At 37.5% G+C, this 15,052-nt stretch overlaps 1 protein-coding gene across 2 annotated transcripts; it reads right to left on the bottom strand.

Moving 5' to 3' along the window:
* Nucleotides 1-750: 750 nt before the first annotated feature.
* On the bottom strand, nt 751-15,031 carry zgc:101810 (uncharacterized protein LOC493612 homolog). 2 transcript variants are annotated; one of them, XM_041778965.1, is made up of 9 exons: nt 14,980-15,031; nt 12,454-12,564; nt 8,348-8,506; nt 6,733-6,862; nt 6,483-6,619; nt 6,221-6,370; nt 4,910-5,055; nt 4,676-4,808; nt 751-1,595 (listed from the first exon to the last, which is right to left on the bottom strand). In XM_041778965.1, the coding sequence occupies exons 1-9, from the start codon at nt 15,007-15,009 to the stop codon at nt 1,425-1,427; spliced, it is 1,167 nt and encodes a 388-aa protein (XP_041634899.1). In that variant the 5' UTR covers nt 15,010-15,031; the 3' UTR covers nt 751-1,424. The 2 variants fall into 2 exon arrangements, with proteins under 2 accessions (XP_041634899.1, XP_041634898.1); XM_041778964.1 differs by lacking the exon at nt 14,980-15,031 and adding an exon at nt 13,432-13,563.
* Between the last annotated feature and the right edge of the window lie 21 nt (nt 15,032-15,052).

The following is a 15,052-nucleotide window of genomic DNA, read 5'->3' as shown; positions in this document are numbered from 1 at the left end:
GGGTAAGCCACACAAGGTCATTGCTGATAGTCCAGGCTGTTCTGAGAGGCTGTATCAAAGCTTATTCATGGACTGGAATGGAAAAGTGTGGTATGAAAAGGAGCACAAGCAACAGGGATGAGCTCAGCCTTCAGAGGATTGTTGAACAAAGCAGATTCAAGAACTTAGGGGAGCTTCACAAGAAGTGGACTGAGGCTGGAGTCAGTGGATCAAGAACCGCCACTCAGATGGGTCCAAGAAATGGGCCACAAGTGTCATGTTATTGGTGTCGAGCCAATCATGAACCACAGATGTCATCAGCGTCTCACCTGGGCTACAGAGAAAAAGAAATGGATTGTTGCTCAGGGGTCCCAAATTCTGTTTACAAATGAAACAAAATATTGCATTTCATTTGGAAATCAAGGCCCCAGAGTCTGGAGGAAGATCAGAAAGGCACATAATTCATGGTCCCATGTCATCTGCTGCTGTTGGTCCACTGTGCTTTATCATGTCCAGAGTCAACGCTGTCAGATGTCTACCAAGAGATTTTAGAGACCTTCATGCTTCCAGCTGTTGAGCTTTATGGAGATACTGATTTCCTTGTCCAGCAGTGAAGCCAAAACCACCAGAAACTGGTTTGCTGACCATGGTATTACTGGTCTGACCTGAACCCCACAGAGAATCTCTGAGGAAATGTCAAGAGGAAGATGTGAGACACCAGACTCAACGATACAGACGAGCTGAAGACTGCTATCAGAGCAACCTGGGCTTCATAACATCCCAGCAGTGCCATGGACTGATCGCCTCCATGCTATGTTGCATAGATGCAGTAATTTGTGCAAAAGGAGCGCCAACCAATTATTGAGTGGCAAATGAGCATCGTTTTTCAGAATGTCAACCTTTCTGTATTATAAATCATTTTAACTGATGTTTTGTGATATTGGAACATTTTTAGATAGTGGATTTTGATTTTGATCATGGACGTTTAACTTCTTGTATTAAATTAAAAGGGAAAAAACAAACTTGTACTTGACATTTGAATTTTTTGAGATGCACCTGTATGTTAATAATGTCTATGATCCTGACAGCTTCAGGCCTAACTATGTAATTGAGACATAAAAATTCTAAAATGACTTTTCAAGCAGCCAGATTTTATTTTAAAGTAAAAACTTTTAGCTATTCATGTAGTAAAATGTATTTCAATCATATTCATGGTCAATACTCCATTCCTCAGCCTGACATTTTTCAATTATCACAAACTGATTTTTTCCTTTTCTTTTTTTTTTTTTTTTTTTTGGTAAGTCAGCATGTTATCTATTATTGCAAGAATTAGAGAGATTATAAACTGATAAGAAACTTTTTATCCCAAGTGGTGACAGGTGGGAAATTTGTCCAACAATGTAAAAATATATCTATGTGATTTTTTCCTCCAAATTTCAACAGCTTTATCTGACTCCACCTCCCAGCTTCTGCAGCACTCCCAGGCCTTTCTCCTCGTACTCTGCCCTCGTGAGCCAGAAGGAGTCTTTGTCTTTCATGATGTTGGCGAGCACGGCTCCACCCAGGAACACCATGTGTTTACGCCTGGGAGGGTCCTCGATCCGGATCTTGAACTTCTACACAGGTGAAGAAAAGACAGGAGAGGAAATTAAAACACAGAGCCCCAGAACACATTCAATACAATGTATTATGCTTTACTCCCTTTGTGTCTCTCAGTGGGGCTAAAGTAAACTAAAACAGCTATCACACCTACTTTTAAAATAACAGTCACTTAAATAAAAGTAAAAAATGGTCTGTTTGGTTATTAGTAATTCAAAAGATAATTTAGCAGCCTTTGTAATAGGTTTCTCTGTTTATCATTGAAGAGACTTAAAATTGAAATGTCAACCATTGGTTTGTGGACAGCTCTTAGATTAATTAGTTAAAGTGTAAGTGAACCCCCAGCTTAGAGCTAACTCCGCCCACTTCAAGATTTCAAAAAATGCACAGAAAGTGAACAGTTTGATACTGAGAGGAGGGAGGGGAAAAGGATGGGGGGGGGGTTGTGTGGTTTTTGTTTTTTTTTCAAGGACAGGGTTTTCAAGATGAAGTGGAAGTGACAGTAACTACCCTTGCCAGAAAGTGACACAGAGTCCCCCAGAGCGATCTTTTGAGGTGGAGGATTTTTCCCCTCCAGAGTCCTTAAGCAGGCTGTGCAGTGGTGGCAGAGCGTGGTGGTCCTGAGCACTACCTGTTTGGAGTGTTGGCTCCAGCACCGGCATTACTAGAGCCAGAGCTCTTGGAGCCAAAGCAGTGCAGGTGCAGGGGAGGATGGGAGTGGTCTCTGAATGGTAAAGTCAGTCAGAGGCAGTAATATTCTACCTTTTATACACAGATTGTGACATGTCACTTAAGCCCCGCCTTTTCAGAAAAGATTTTTCAAAGCAGATGTCCGTTTGAGCTAATTAGAAGTCGTAAAATGCAGATTTTTTATCAGTTTGGTGCAAATGTCAGAAATAACACCAGCATCGATGTGTTTTATCATAATTCAGCCAGATACCTATGTGTACAGCTGAAAAAAATGTTAGTGTTCACTACTTCCTTAATCAATATTTGTTATGCCCAAAAAATACCTGAAGTGTTTTTATTAACAAGAGACTTTAGCAAGCTCGACACTGCTAGCATACACCAGAACTAGTAAGGTTAGCTAGCTCAGTAAATAGAAATTTAATCTGCATGCTGATTTTTGGTAGCAAAAAAGGGTGGCAATTTATTTTAGTGGGCCCTAATTACCTTGTAATTTTACAGTAACGTGGTGGTAATTACCTAGTAAAAAGTTGGCATTTTACCAAGTATTAACTTGGTAATATTAAGATAACATCTACCTCGTAATAATGTATTAACTATCAAGTAATATTTTGCAACATTGTGGCAATTCTCTGTAATAAGTGGTATTTACCAAGTAATGTATTAGAAATAAGATGACAATTTTTTAAATAGGGTGTTTAATAATTCACAGGTATTTTCTTTAATTTAGCCTACTAAATTAAAGTGAGTCTTTCCTGAATAATTTGTAAGTAATTTTTAGAGTTAGGGGTCCAGGGTTAGGGTAAAAAGTAACTAATTACCAGAGAATTACCACAACATTACAAGAAATTACTTTATAATTAAAAAATTTATTACAAGGTAAATACTTCCTTAACATTTCCATATTTTCAAGTTATTAAAATGCCAACTTATTACAAGGTAATCACCTGATTTTTTCTTGAGAAGTTACTAGTTAATTAGGGCCTGAGCACTGATGTGTGAGAGCCCTATTGTAGTCCTATGTGTTTTGTTTTCGTTGCCACTCTTGCCCATTTTTGGGGCATTAGATATGTACCAATTTGTGTGAAAATTGGCATGCACCTAAAACTCTGAAAAAATGAGAGGTTGGTACAGATTTCAAAGTAGCCCCCATGACTTGCCTCAATGGCGCCACCGTTCGTGCTGTTACGAAACACTGTCAAAAGGCATTTTTACTGAGATTTATTAAATTTGGTGTGTAGATGCGTCTTGGGGAGATCTACAAAAAACCCAGTGGGACCATGTTTTTATCTCCAACAGGAAATCCTCCATTTTGAATAAATTAGCAAAATTGGGGTGTTTTGGGTAATTCCCAGGGGTCATACTTGATCTAACTATGTTACAGGATAACCATAAAATTACTGGGTCAACAAATAAAAAAAAAAAGTAAAGTACGGTGTCTTGTAGAACAATCAAGCAGCAAATTTGAGTGTCAAGCCAAAAAGGCAGTGCAAATACTGCAGTTCCTTAAGTGTCCACTTGAGGCTGGGGCTGGCAACAAAGCCTTGGTGGTCCAATCAACACCCATATTAGAGCATCCATTTTTACATCAGAAATAAACATGTTTACAGCCTCAAAAAGAAAAAGATTTTTGTCCGGATAGTTCACTTATTTACTGGCACACATTGCGCATGAGGGTGTTTTTGTATAATTTAACTGTTTGTAAAACATCAAAGCTAAGAGTTATTTATGATAAAGGTTAATAGTAACTCCACACCTTTTAGACTGTCATCTATTACTTTTGTCAAAGGCAGGTATTTTTCCTCAATCTAAGCATTGTATTAATACAAGTACACTACTTAGTACAATAACTGAGCTTTTTGACCAGCTATTGTTGCCTTTGGAAGAAATATAAAAAAATATTTCTCTTATAACATCAACTTTCTTTCAGTATTTATGTGCATTATGGTGAAAGCTCCTGAAAAAGGTGAATTAATAGGCATTGAGCTGAAGAGTTCTTTTCATTTACTGTTACCAGTGAAACTATCATTAACAGGTCTGATGTGACCTTCAGAGGAAGTTGGAGAAGGGAAAAGCATTATGTATGAAATTTAATTTAAACAGTTAAATCCTCTGTTTAAGCCCCCATGATAAGATCGAAAGCTTTGGAACAAGTGGGCTGGTGGAACATGTTTTCAAATGCAATTATTATTTTAAAAATATGATGTAAGTTCATTTTAAGATTTATTTAATAAACGGAAATGTATTTTTTCAGCTTCGAGGCTTACGTTGATGTCGGCTCAGTGGATTATGAAGGTATTAAAAAGTATCAAATGGTTGTATAACGTCTTATTTAAGGTTTTGTATTTTACAATACAGATTATGGAAGAGTTAAGCTCGACTGAATCACTCCACAGTGATCACATCTTACTGAGAGTTTCTGTGTGTCTCCATCCAAAACCCTCTCCAGGTACAGCTGTTTGATTTCTCTCTCCAGTCTGGATGGGAGGCCGGGGTACATGGTGGTCCCTCCTGACAGAACGATGTGCTTATAGAAGTCTGCCCTGCATGAAAACAAAGAAGGTGGGAGGGAAAATGAAGGGTTTTGTATGCAAATAAAGTAGTTAAAGGGCATTAGTAAAGACAGCAGTGAGCAGACGCAGACCTGAGGTCAATGTCTGCTGCCTGGATGGTGTTGAACAACAGCTCTGCCACTCCTGCCCCCTCAATGTTGATGAGATGAGGCTGGAAGAGAGCTTCAGGGGCCCCGAACCTCTCTCCGCCTACCTTCACCTGCCGGCCATCAGGAAGCTGCATCACAGAAGTAAAACAGTTAAGAAAAGCAGGAATATTTCTGATTTTAGAGCAGTATTTTGTGCTAAACTAGAGCCTCTACTCAAAAACACAATTGTTTTGATCTGTTTATGCAAGCAGCTTATTAGATCCCATTTAGATAAGGAGTTCTAGATAGTGGCCTCTAGTGGCTGATGCAGTTTTAACAGGAGAAAAGGAGGAGATCATGTGATGTTATTTGAGGAGCTGGGATTCCCACATGGATGGGATCTAGAGCAGTGGTGCCCAACCTTTTTTTGTAGGGACCCCCATCATATCTAAGACAGGCAAAGCCCCTCCAAGACCCATTTGGGTAAATTTAACATCAGTTTTAATTGTTTTTACTGAAAAAATCCCAATATAATAGGCCTACATACATTTATTATTGACAAAATATCTGTGTATAAACTGTCCATTACTTTGACGGTGTATAATAAAAATTATCTGTTAATTTTAAAGAAAAACTCGTAAGTAAGTAAGTCTAAAAAGTTGTTGATAACAAGAAAAAACTGATTTGTTTTTACTTTAAAAGTTGTAAATGTACATGAACCAAGATGTAGAATTTTTGAGACTACAAAGTCTAAAATCCAACCACTGTTGTCGGAGTGTTTGTATTTTTTTTTTTTTTTATGATGTTGTAAATTTTTGGTTTTAAAACTTGACATTTTATAGTTTTTGGTGTCAAAAGCTAAGCCTTTTAAACTTTTATGTTTCAAGTTTTTAAATACATAACGTACATTTTTAAATACACCTGTGTCTGGAAGGTCCAGTCACTGGTTAATCAATATTCCTGGCTACCATTACACCACGAAGACAAAAGAACACTGAGGTTGAATACTTTTATATGCACTGTAAGTCCTGAAAATGTTAACTTTTACACCTCTACCTTTACATGTTCTTGAGCATAAAATGACCAAGGTGGTTACATTTTTTGTTGTCCCCAACAACTTGCTCACCCCTTTTTGCCGTATTTATGCTAAGCTAACACTGCTTGCGCTACACTTTTATCCCAAAGACACAAGACTGTTATCTGACTCCATATGAAACTTTCAGCATTAGACATCACCAGCATTATTCTCAAAGTTTGGGAGCATTGTTTAAAGTAGAGAAAAAAATGAAAATGTTCTCAGGTATTTTAACGCACTGTGAACGTCTCCACCAGGTAGGTGGTCTCTGTGGCGAGCCGCTGCTCCTGCTCGATGTTGTACCCCACATAGCAGAGCTTCTCCTTCAACATACGAACGGTCTCAAAGTCGGCAGAGTGGTTGAAGGCGTAACCGCGTAGAAGCAGCAGCTAAGGGCAGGAAAATAGGAGTCAAAATAGATATTTCTGGATTATTACTGTTACTACACCACTTATTTTATTCCCTCATTTTCCTCATTCTTCAGGCGCCATTCAGACTCACCTTGATCAGGTAACGTGTGATGTCACGCCCTGCAATGTCCAGCCTGCGTGTGAGGTGGGGCAAAGAAAAGCCCTCGTATACCGGACAGATGTGGGTGACACCATCCCCTGAGTCGACGACTACACCTGTCAGCAAACCTGCAAACAAGAATTTTAACGTTTGTTTAAAATAATCCACAAATCCCTTCCAGAGCATACAAAACCAAGTAGAAGCACTTAAATCATTAGATCTTAATGCTTCGATGTCTTACCCTGAGCATACAGAGTCAGCACAGCCTGTATTGCCACATAAATGGCGTGAAACTGGTACTTCTCAAACATGACCTCTGTGATCTTCTCCCGGTTCTTGGTGGGGTTCATGGGCGGCTCTGTCAGGAGAATCTTGGAAGAACAGATGCGATATAGTCAGTGTTCATGTTGATATCTATTTTGGATTTAGTCTTAATCTTCAGATAAAATGTTCATTGGTTACAGTGTCATTTTAGTCATTTGTACCCTTTAACCTTCAGATGGTGTGAAATAACTTTTTACAGTCGGGGTGTTTGGGACAAAAAATTGCAGCACAAATAAGTTAAAAAAAAGGACATTTGTTTTATTTTCCAACTTTTTTGCGTTAACATTTCAGTTAGGATTACACTGATCATAAATATCAAATATATATTAATTTTGGGGAATTTAACCCTTTAAATGCCAGTTTCAGTGCAAACCCCTAAGTTTACAATATAAGAAAAACCATAAAATGAAATAGTTTTTAAATACTATATGCAAACTGAATATCCTTGAGGATGGTTAATACAACCTTGAATATGTTACTAATGAGCGACATTAGTGACATATTCATGAATTTCTATTTTTTTATTTTAAGGTATAATAAAATGCACTCAGGGTGTAAAAGGCTAAAATGGACACCCTACATAAATAGTAAAAAATAGTAAATAAATAGTAAAACTACTGCACATAAAAAAATCCTTTTATTTTAATGCATTTTATTTCTTAAGATTTTAATAAATTGTTAGAAAGAATCCTATAGGAAACCAGGACAAATGCATGCACTTCCCCCTAATGGCAAATATGGGAAAATGGCTGACATTTGATGACAAACAGGAAAAATGGAACATTTTCAGGTATGACTCCAGGATGAAAGCCTAATGTCATAAAATGCATGTTTTTTACTGTGATGCCAAGGGGATCAACAATTTTCATTTTAATAGGTTACAATGGGGATTTTTTGGGTCACCAACAGACTGAGTGTGTACAAAAAGTGAACAGATTTTGAAATTTCAATATTCTATTGAAAAGAGAAAAAAATGGGATTTGTCTAAAAATGATCAACAAACACTAAACACATTTAATTTCTGCAGTGTTTTGGTTACAAATATGTATTTATAGCTTGGTATTTGCCATGGTACTACAGCCCTTGACAAACTTCTTTTGGTTATTTTTGTTGACAAAATTAATACTGAATGTTATGAATCAAATATCTCACTTTGTATTTCTTTGAAATATGGTATCAAAAGTTACCATATATAAAATTCTTTCATGTTTACCGATAAAGGCAAACCTGCTACCTGGGGGCCTTCCTTCCCCCAGATACCCCTGGTACCTTCCTTCGATTACATTCATGTCATTTTAAGCACTGTATGACTTTTTTTGCAGTTCATGTTACTATCAATTTAGCAGAGGTACTAAATTAAACCAGGCACAAATGCTGATTTTGTTGACGTCTTGGTAACGTCACAGAATTAAAAGGTATCACAGAAACTACTGCAATTTATTTTTTGTCTACTCAGTAACATGGAAACATGAAACTACATGTGGTTGAATATCAAAAGCATGCACTGCAGCATTCATACAGCTGTGCTCTACCTTGCACTCTTTTGGGTTGATGTCGAGGCGGTCGGGGCCGAAGGTGTGTTCCCACAGGTGGAGCATGTCATCCCAGCAGCGCACCATACCGTTCTCCATGGGGTAGGACACCTCCAGCATGGAGCGACATTCACTGGCCTCGTCACCCACCATCAGATCCTGGAAGAACAAAAAGAGTTTAACCTTTGAGGGCTGACTTTCTATTCTTTGAGTGATGCTATAGTACATCTATGCTTTAATTTGTTCTTTTTTTCACTCAGAATACTTACCAAGTATGCCTGTTAAACTAGACATTAACACACATATCTAATCAGTCAGTAACATGGCAGCAAACAATGCATTTGGGTATGTAGACATGGTCAAGGCAGTGTACTGGAGGTCTGTTACACCTGCAAATGCAATAACTGTCTCAAATGTAACCCAAATCTGCAGTTTTTGACTTACTAATCCCACAAATATAATAAAATTCCCACAAATGTAGTAACTATGACGTTTGCAGAGATTTTTTATGTTTCTGTTAAGGTATAAATTGTAATTATTTCCCCGCAAATGTTAAATGAACATGAAAAAGAAATGTTTATGCTCATTGTTGTTTTATTGCCTTTTTACAACTGCCAGTGGGTTCAAGTCAGCCTAAGCTCAAGTTTCATGAAAAAACATAGTCATGGCATTTTTCACTTCGGCATGAAACAGGAAGTAGTTTTTTTCAACATCTTAAAAAACTGGTAGAGCAATGAATCTCAGCAGAGTGGTCTCAATGTGTCATAACAGCACTCAGAGGAAATTATAATCAGACAGTTTTATTGTTTACGATAACTTAACATCCCCATCCACTCAAATTTATTGTATGTTTAAGACACGGTAACTTTTTTCTTAAGGGGGAGCTAACACAGTCCTTTCCTGTAAGTTTTGTTCATATGTTAAAAAAAAAAAGCTCTCTGTGAACCGAAAGATGTCTTATATTTGGATCAGATGAACCCTGTCTGAGGGCTTCTTCAGGAGGAACCCCTTGGAGTTTGCAGAATTCGCCAAAATTACTATCAATCCTCTCCTTTTCTCATTCAAAAGTGTTTTTTTTTTTTTTTGCTAAAATTCATGGCTTAATGAGTGTTTTAAGACTTTGGAAAATACTTCCTGTTTCATGGCAAACAAAAAACTGCCATGACTACATTTTTTGATGTGACTTGAGCTTAAGCTGACTGGAACCCACTGGTAGTTGTAAAAAGGCTACAACAATTAATGACCACAACTGGCTGGATAGCTCAGTGGCTTACATTGCAAACTTTGCTACTGGGGGTTCAAATCCCGGCTAGGGCATGATGGTTATCCAGTGTAAATATGCCAGGAACACCTGTCCTACATGAAAGTCGCTTTGGATAAAAGTGTCTGCTAAATGATGTTGTACCTTTTACTTTTAATGTGCACTTTGCATTCGTGGGGAGTTAATGAAATTTACTTTCTCATAAACATAATTAGTCCCAGCAAAAGTAGTAGTTTGTAGTAGACAATTGCTATTACGTTTTGGGAAATTTATTGTTTATGTGGGATTGCTATGTTAAGATTTTTTGTTATTATGTGGTTTATTATGTTTGTGGGCAGTAATTACCTATGTTTGTACCTATGTATGCTGTGCAGCACTTTGCCAAATTTAATATTTTTGAAAAATGTGCTATATAAGTAAAGTGGATTGGATAATCATGTTTGCAGGTGTTACAAGTTCAAACTGGGCATCAGAATGAGGAAGAAATGGACATGCCTGAATGCACTGGTTGCTTTCATGTGATTGGCTGATTAGATATGTGAATCAGGGAGCAGTTGGAGAAGTATACCTAATGAAGCGACTAGTGTATAAGAAAGGAAATTGGTCTAAACATGAGATTCTTTTCAAGTGTGACAGTTTTGCTATAATCAATTCTACAAACACTGATCACAATTCAAAGCAGTTTCTTAATTGGAAATATGAGAGAATAATTCCCTTTGGGAAACAAAGGCAAATTTGTCAAAAATGAACTTCTATTTTATCTCAAAATAAATTCCAGTTTGCAGCCCAATGCTGATAAATGTCTGAAAGCTTTGCCCATGAAGTGGAGTGTGTTGTGATAGGGTGTAAGACACTTACTGTAGATCTGTATGAGCTGAGAGGAGAAGAGGTACACTGGGTCATGTGTTTAATGAGCTGAACAAGTCTTACAGTGTGTGTCTAGACACAACATACTGTCAGTCATTCTGCTTTAAATAGAATACAACCACATAGAGACAGTGGAGGAAGAACTAATGAGATCCTGTAATTGGTAAAGGCAATAGCAATCGATCAAAATACCCCATGATCAGTAAAAGTCAAGTATTTTAAATATCAATCATGTTCAGTATGAAGGTACAAGATAGATTTTTCAGTTCTGCTATAAAACAGCTTCTGTAAGACATTTAAACCCATGAGATCTTTGGTTCAAATGGAGGCTAGGGCTGTTTTGTTAAATAACACTGACTTACTCTATAAAAATGAAATATACCCATGTAATTACCTCACTGTTTTACACTTAAATTTGGTCATTACATTTAGTTGCACAGCTAAATCGAGCTGGGATTACAGCCAGATTAGGTCATTTAATTAGGCTACTGTTCTTTTCCCAGTTTACACGCACAGTGGGTTAATTTATTAACAGGACAATGTCCACCTCTGCCATGTCAGGTGGTGACATGCCCCCTTTCATCTACCTACTGTGGCGCTTCTGCTGACGACCTAACAAGTTAGCAAGCAGCTAACTGAACTGGATGTATCTCAATGAAAACATGGATGGCATGACAGCTCTACATTTTGTATACTCTAGTGGTTCTAAACTGGTCTAACCTCAGGACCCACAACCGTCTCCTCACAGAGAAACTGCAACCCAAACATGCACAAATTTTCAACAACTCAAATTTATTTGATAAAAAATGTTGATTTAAAAAACAGAAGCATGGCAGAACAAGCAGGTACGTTTCAGAAGTGCATCAATACAGAAAACATTCCTACTGCTAACACAACAGTATGATATTGAGCGCCCCTGCCTGTCATTTCAAAGTGCATTTCGGCTTTGCAGAAATGCGGGAGAACACGGCACAACTGGAGCTCCACATACACAAAGCTGCTCTCCCCTGCTGGCTCTGTTGATACTGTTTTCACCTCTGTAATACTTCTGTTACCACCGAAGACAACACAACTACCTCTACACTTTGCATGTAAACCATTTGACTTACAGGTCAAAGTCTTGCGTGTAGGACGCCCGGTCCAGGTTGGGTCTGATTAAGGTTGATAATATATATGCTAGATTAAATCAGTCTCCAACTGCATTGTCTGATGTGTTAGTCTGACTTTGGAAAAGTTAGTGTAGTATGACTTCAGTCAGACTAACATTTGAGCATGCATCTTGAAAGTCAACAATCACTGCGGCACACCCTCAGATTTCACATAGTCTGTGCAGAGATTCGCACACAAAACCTCTTTGCTCAAGTTACGCGCCAGATCTATTTCCAGTAGCTGCTGCCAAAACGCATCAGTCCATGTAGAGCAGATTGATCCAAACAGGAAGAAGAACTTGAAAAGCATCTGGACAATTTCAAAATACAACACAATGCACAGACTTCTGACTGTATATTCAGAATCACTTCATCATCCTGAAGTCTGATCCTGAGGCAAAAGTTGATGGTTTGAATTTCCAACTTATACAGGTTCCTGGTTTATAAGTTTATTTTGCTTCAGATTAAAGAAAATGTTCTCAGTCTGTGGTGATATACTTTGTCTGCTGATTTATTCAAAAGATAACATTTTAAATCACTAGTTTGAAGCACATCACTGTAAAATGTAATTTGGAGACCGACTGAAGTTGTCTGACTAATGTAGCAGGGTAGAAAGGGCAATGTTTATATATTTGATGGCATTTACCTGACTTAACATAACAGTACTGCATATAGTTACAGTTTTTTGCTCAAAAAGGGTGCATATGTTTTCTCCTTTTAACCAAAAACATCATAATGCTTGGGGACAAATCAAACTAGACTAATTTAACCTGTCAAGTTCTGTAAAAGAGCAACAAGTAGGCTGTATTTGCACTTTAAATTGACCTCACCTTTATCTCAATGTTGCCCACTTTAGTGGTCGATCTTATGATTGGTCGACCCACCATGGCTGGGAAGATGTGCTCCGGAAAGTTGGATCCAGCGAAACCACACTTGACGAACTGAGAAAAGGATGTGAGAGTGAAATATTTAAGAAGACTGAAAGCAAACTGTGTTTGTGAAGCCATGTACTGATTGTACTCTTGAAGAATGCTTTTCATTTAATCAGGTCCATTTTACACAATCCTCACCAGTATGGAAACTGTCCCTGGGAGTATTTTCTGATGCATTTATTGATTTATGTCATGCATTTTCCTTACTTTTTAAAGCATGAGGGTAAATAATTTAACAAGCAGAGGGAAAAACATGAGTTTTTAGTGTACAGACTTCATCTAATTCTCTTCCTGTCATAACTTCACCTCATACTGCAGTGTCTCGACTTGTCTTTGTAGCCACAGTGCACATTCCTTAGCCTGCAGGTATACTATGCATTCCAAGCAGAGGGAGAGATACGGATACAGCTTGCTCATGAATGCAGTAACAGTTCTAAACCCATGTTAATCTCTTTCATACAATGCTTGGATGACATTTAAATGGCTTTAAACAGTTGTCCTTTTGGTTCCTCAAAACTTTCTTCCTGATTTTTATCCAATTGCTGCTCAGCTGAAAGCATCACAACCTTTTATGGCTCTGTGTGCACATTTGAGGCAGGGTGACAAGTCCAGACAGATGTGGGATCAGGCTGCAGAATGCAGCACGGACTCACACCCTTCAGATGTTGCATGATTTAGGAGAAAAACTCCTTTAACAGTCACATAAAACAGACGTTTCTAGCATCCAGTGTACATTTGCATTAAAAACTCTTAAAATTAAGACTTTTATTACAAGCTTAAATCCACTGGAAAAGCAGAAAAACAATAACCAACACTTCCAGTGAGCTGTCAAACAACTGAATATAACAGTACAGACACTATTACATTTAAACTTACCCCTGTCCCATTGTCACAGACCACCACTTTCCTCCCCTCACTGTCCATGCTTAATTGTTATAAAGATATCCAAAGTCTTCCTCCTTAAAGGAGTAGTTGGACTAACTATTAAGTAAATCTCATGAATTTAGCAGCTACTGGAACTGACAGGTAAGCAGAGCTCTTTTTGCAACTCCTTTGAGCTGGGGCGGGGCTACTAGAAGTAGGTACGCCCATTTCAGTGGCCAGAGAGGAAGTACTCTATATTTATTTTGGTGTTCTTTAAATGGGACATTAAAAACATTATAGGGAACATGCCAGAGGCCTTTATTTTGGTCCATTTTAATAGTCTTCTGACAACTCCTCTGGGAGTCTCTTGCCTTAGATAGATAAAATTAGACAACTACTTAATATACCTGAACTTAATCTTCAGGTATTTCATCTAGTCAGCAAAAGTTTGAACCTAAAAAGTAAAAGGTCAGTAAAAGGTAGAACTTAAACACTTTCTAAATTCCAGGGTCATTCCAGAACTGAAGGACGTATTAGCCACCAAAACTTTTTAAAGAACAACTATTTGGTCTGCAAATTCCTGATATTTATTTAAAAACTTTAGGTAATAAACCATCAGGTAATGTACTTGGTCAAGCTCAGGCATCATAGAAAAAAAATCTTATTAGATTTTTAATTTTGTTTAATAATTTATTTGTCTTATTCTGGTAAAATGAGTAACAGGGTTGGGTTGGTTAGCTTGACACAGTCAAGATGGGCTGATAATTTAGACATTTCTGAAAAACTGAACATAGGAGCTAATTTTAACTTTAGTTATGCTGTGTGCGTATTGCTTGATGGTGTAGATGTTTGTTCCAGGTGTTACATCTCCTCTACATGGAAACAATTATTTCAGTAACAGGGTTGTACATATGTTCTGGTAGACAACTTTGAGGCACAGTAACAATTCTTTAAAATATGTTTATGGGTTTAAAAACTGTTACAGCAATATTAAAAAAACATACATTAACAGAATTGTGCCAAAAAAGTGGATTTCAGCTGATATATCTAATATGTAAATGAATCAGTAAGAGCATGGGACCAGAGGCGAAAGGCATTTTTAGGGGGTTGGAGCTATTAAAAATAATTTTTTAGAGCCACTTTCCCACAACTATCTTTACAGTTTGGCTCAGGACACATGAAACTTACACAACAACTGCATGTTGTTGAGTTTTTTTAATTTATTATTTAATTTTATAGGTGACATGGAAAATGTCCTCAAATTCTGGAGTGTCCTGCCAGTTAAATCATTTATTGTTGTTATTTTCCTTAATATTCCTTAAGCTTGTTTCCTTTTCAGGCCTACTCTCATATATCTGTCAAAGCAGTATTATGAAAATTTTTAAAAAAGGTATTTGCATAGTGGAACTGTGTAGCCTGTGTTTTTAGTATTAGCTCACAATGCTCCAGCCTTATTCAATAAAGTTATTAAATTGCAGCTTATCTTATGTAAATACCAACCTAGTAGCATTTCAGGACGAACTTCTCTATCAGTGTTTTCCTAAATGTTTCCCAACTTACTTCACTCAGCTTTATAGCAAACAACAACATCCAATTTGTTTCAAAAAATCGGTTAAGAACTCCATGGCGTCGT

The sequence above is a fragment of the Cheilinus undulatus genome, linkage group 22 (genome assembly GCF_018320785.1).
Source record: "Cheilinus undulatus linkage group 22, ASM1832078v1, whole genome shotgun sequence".
Taxonomy (NCBI): domain Eukaryota; kingdom Metazoa; phylum Chordata; class Actinopteri; order Labriformes; family Labridae; genus Cheilinus; species Cheilinus undulatus.
The sequence above is the reverse complement of the archived record's forward strand: the minus strand, read 5'-3'. Positions and strand labels throughout refer to the sequence as shown.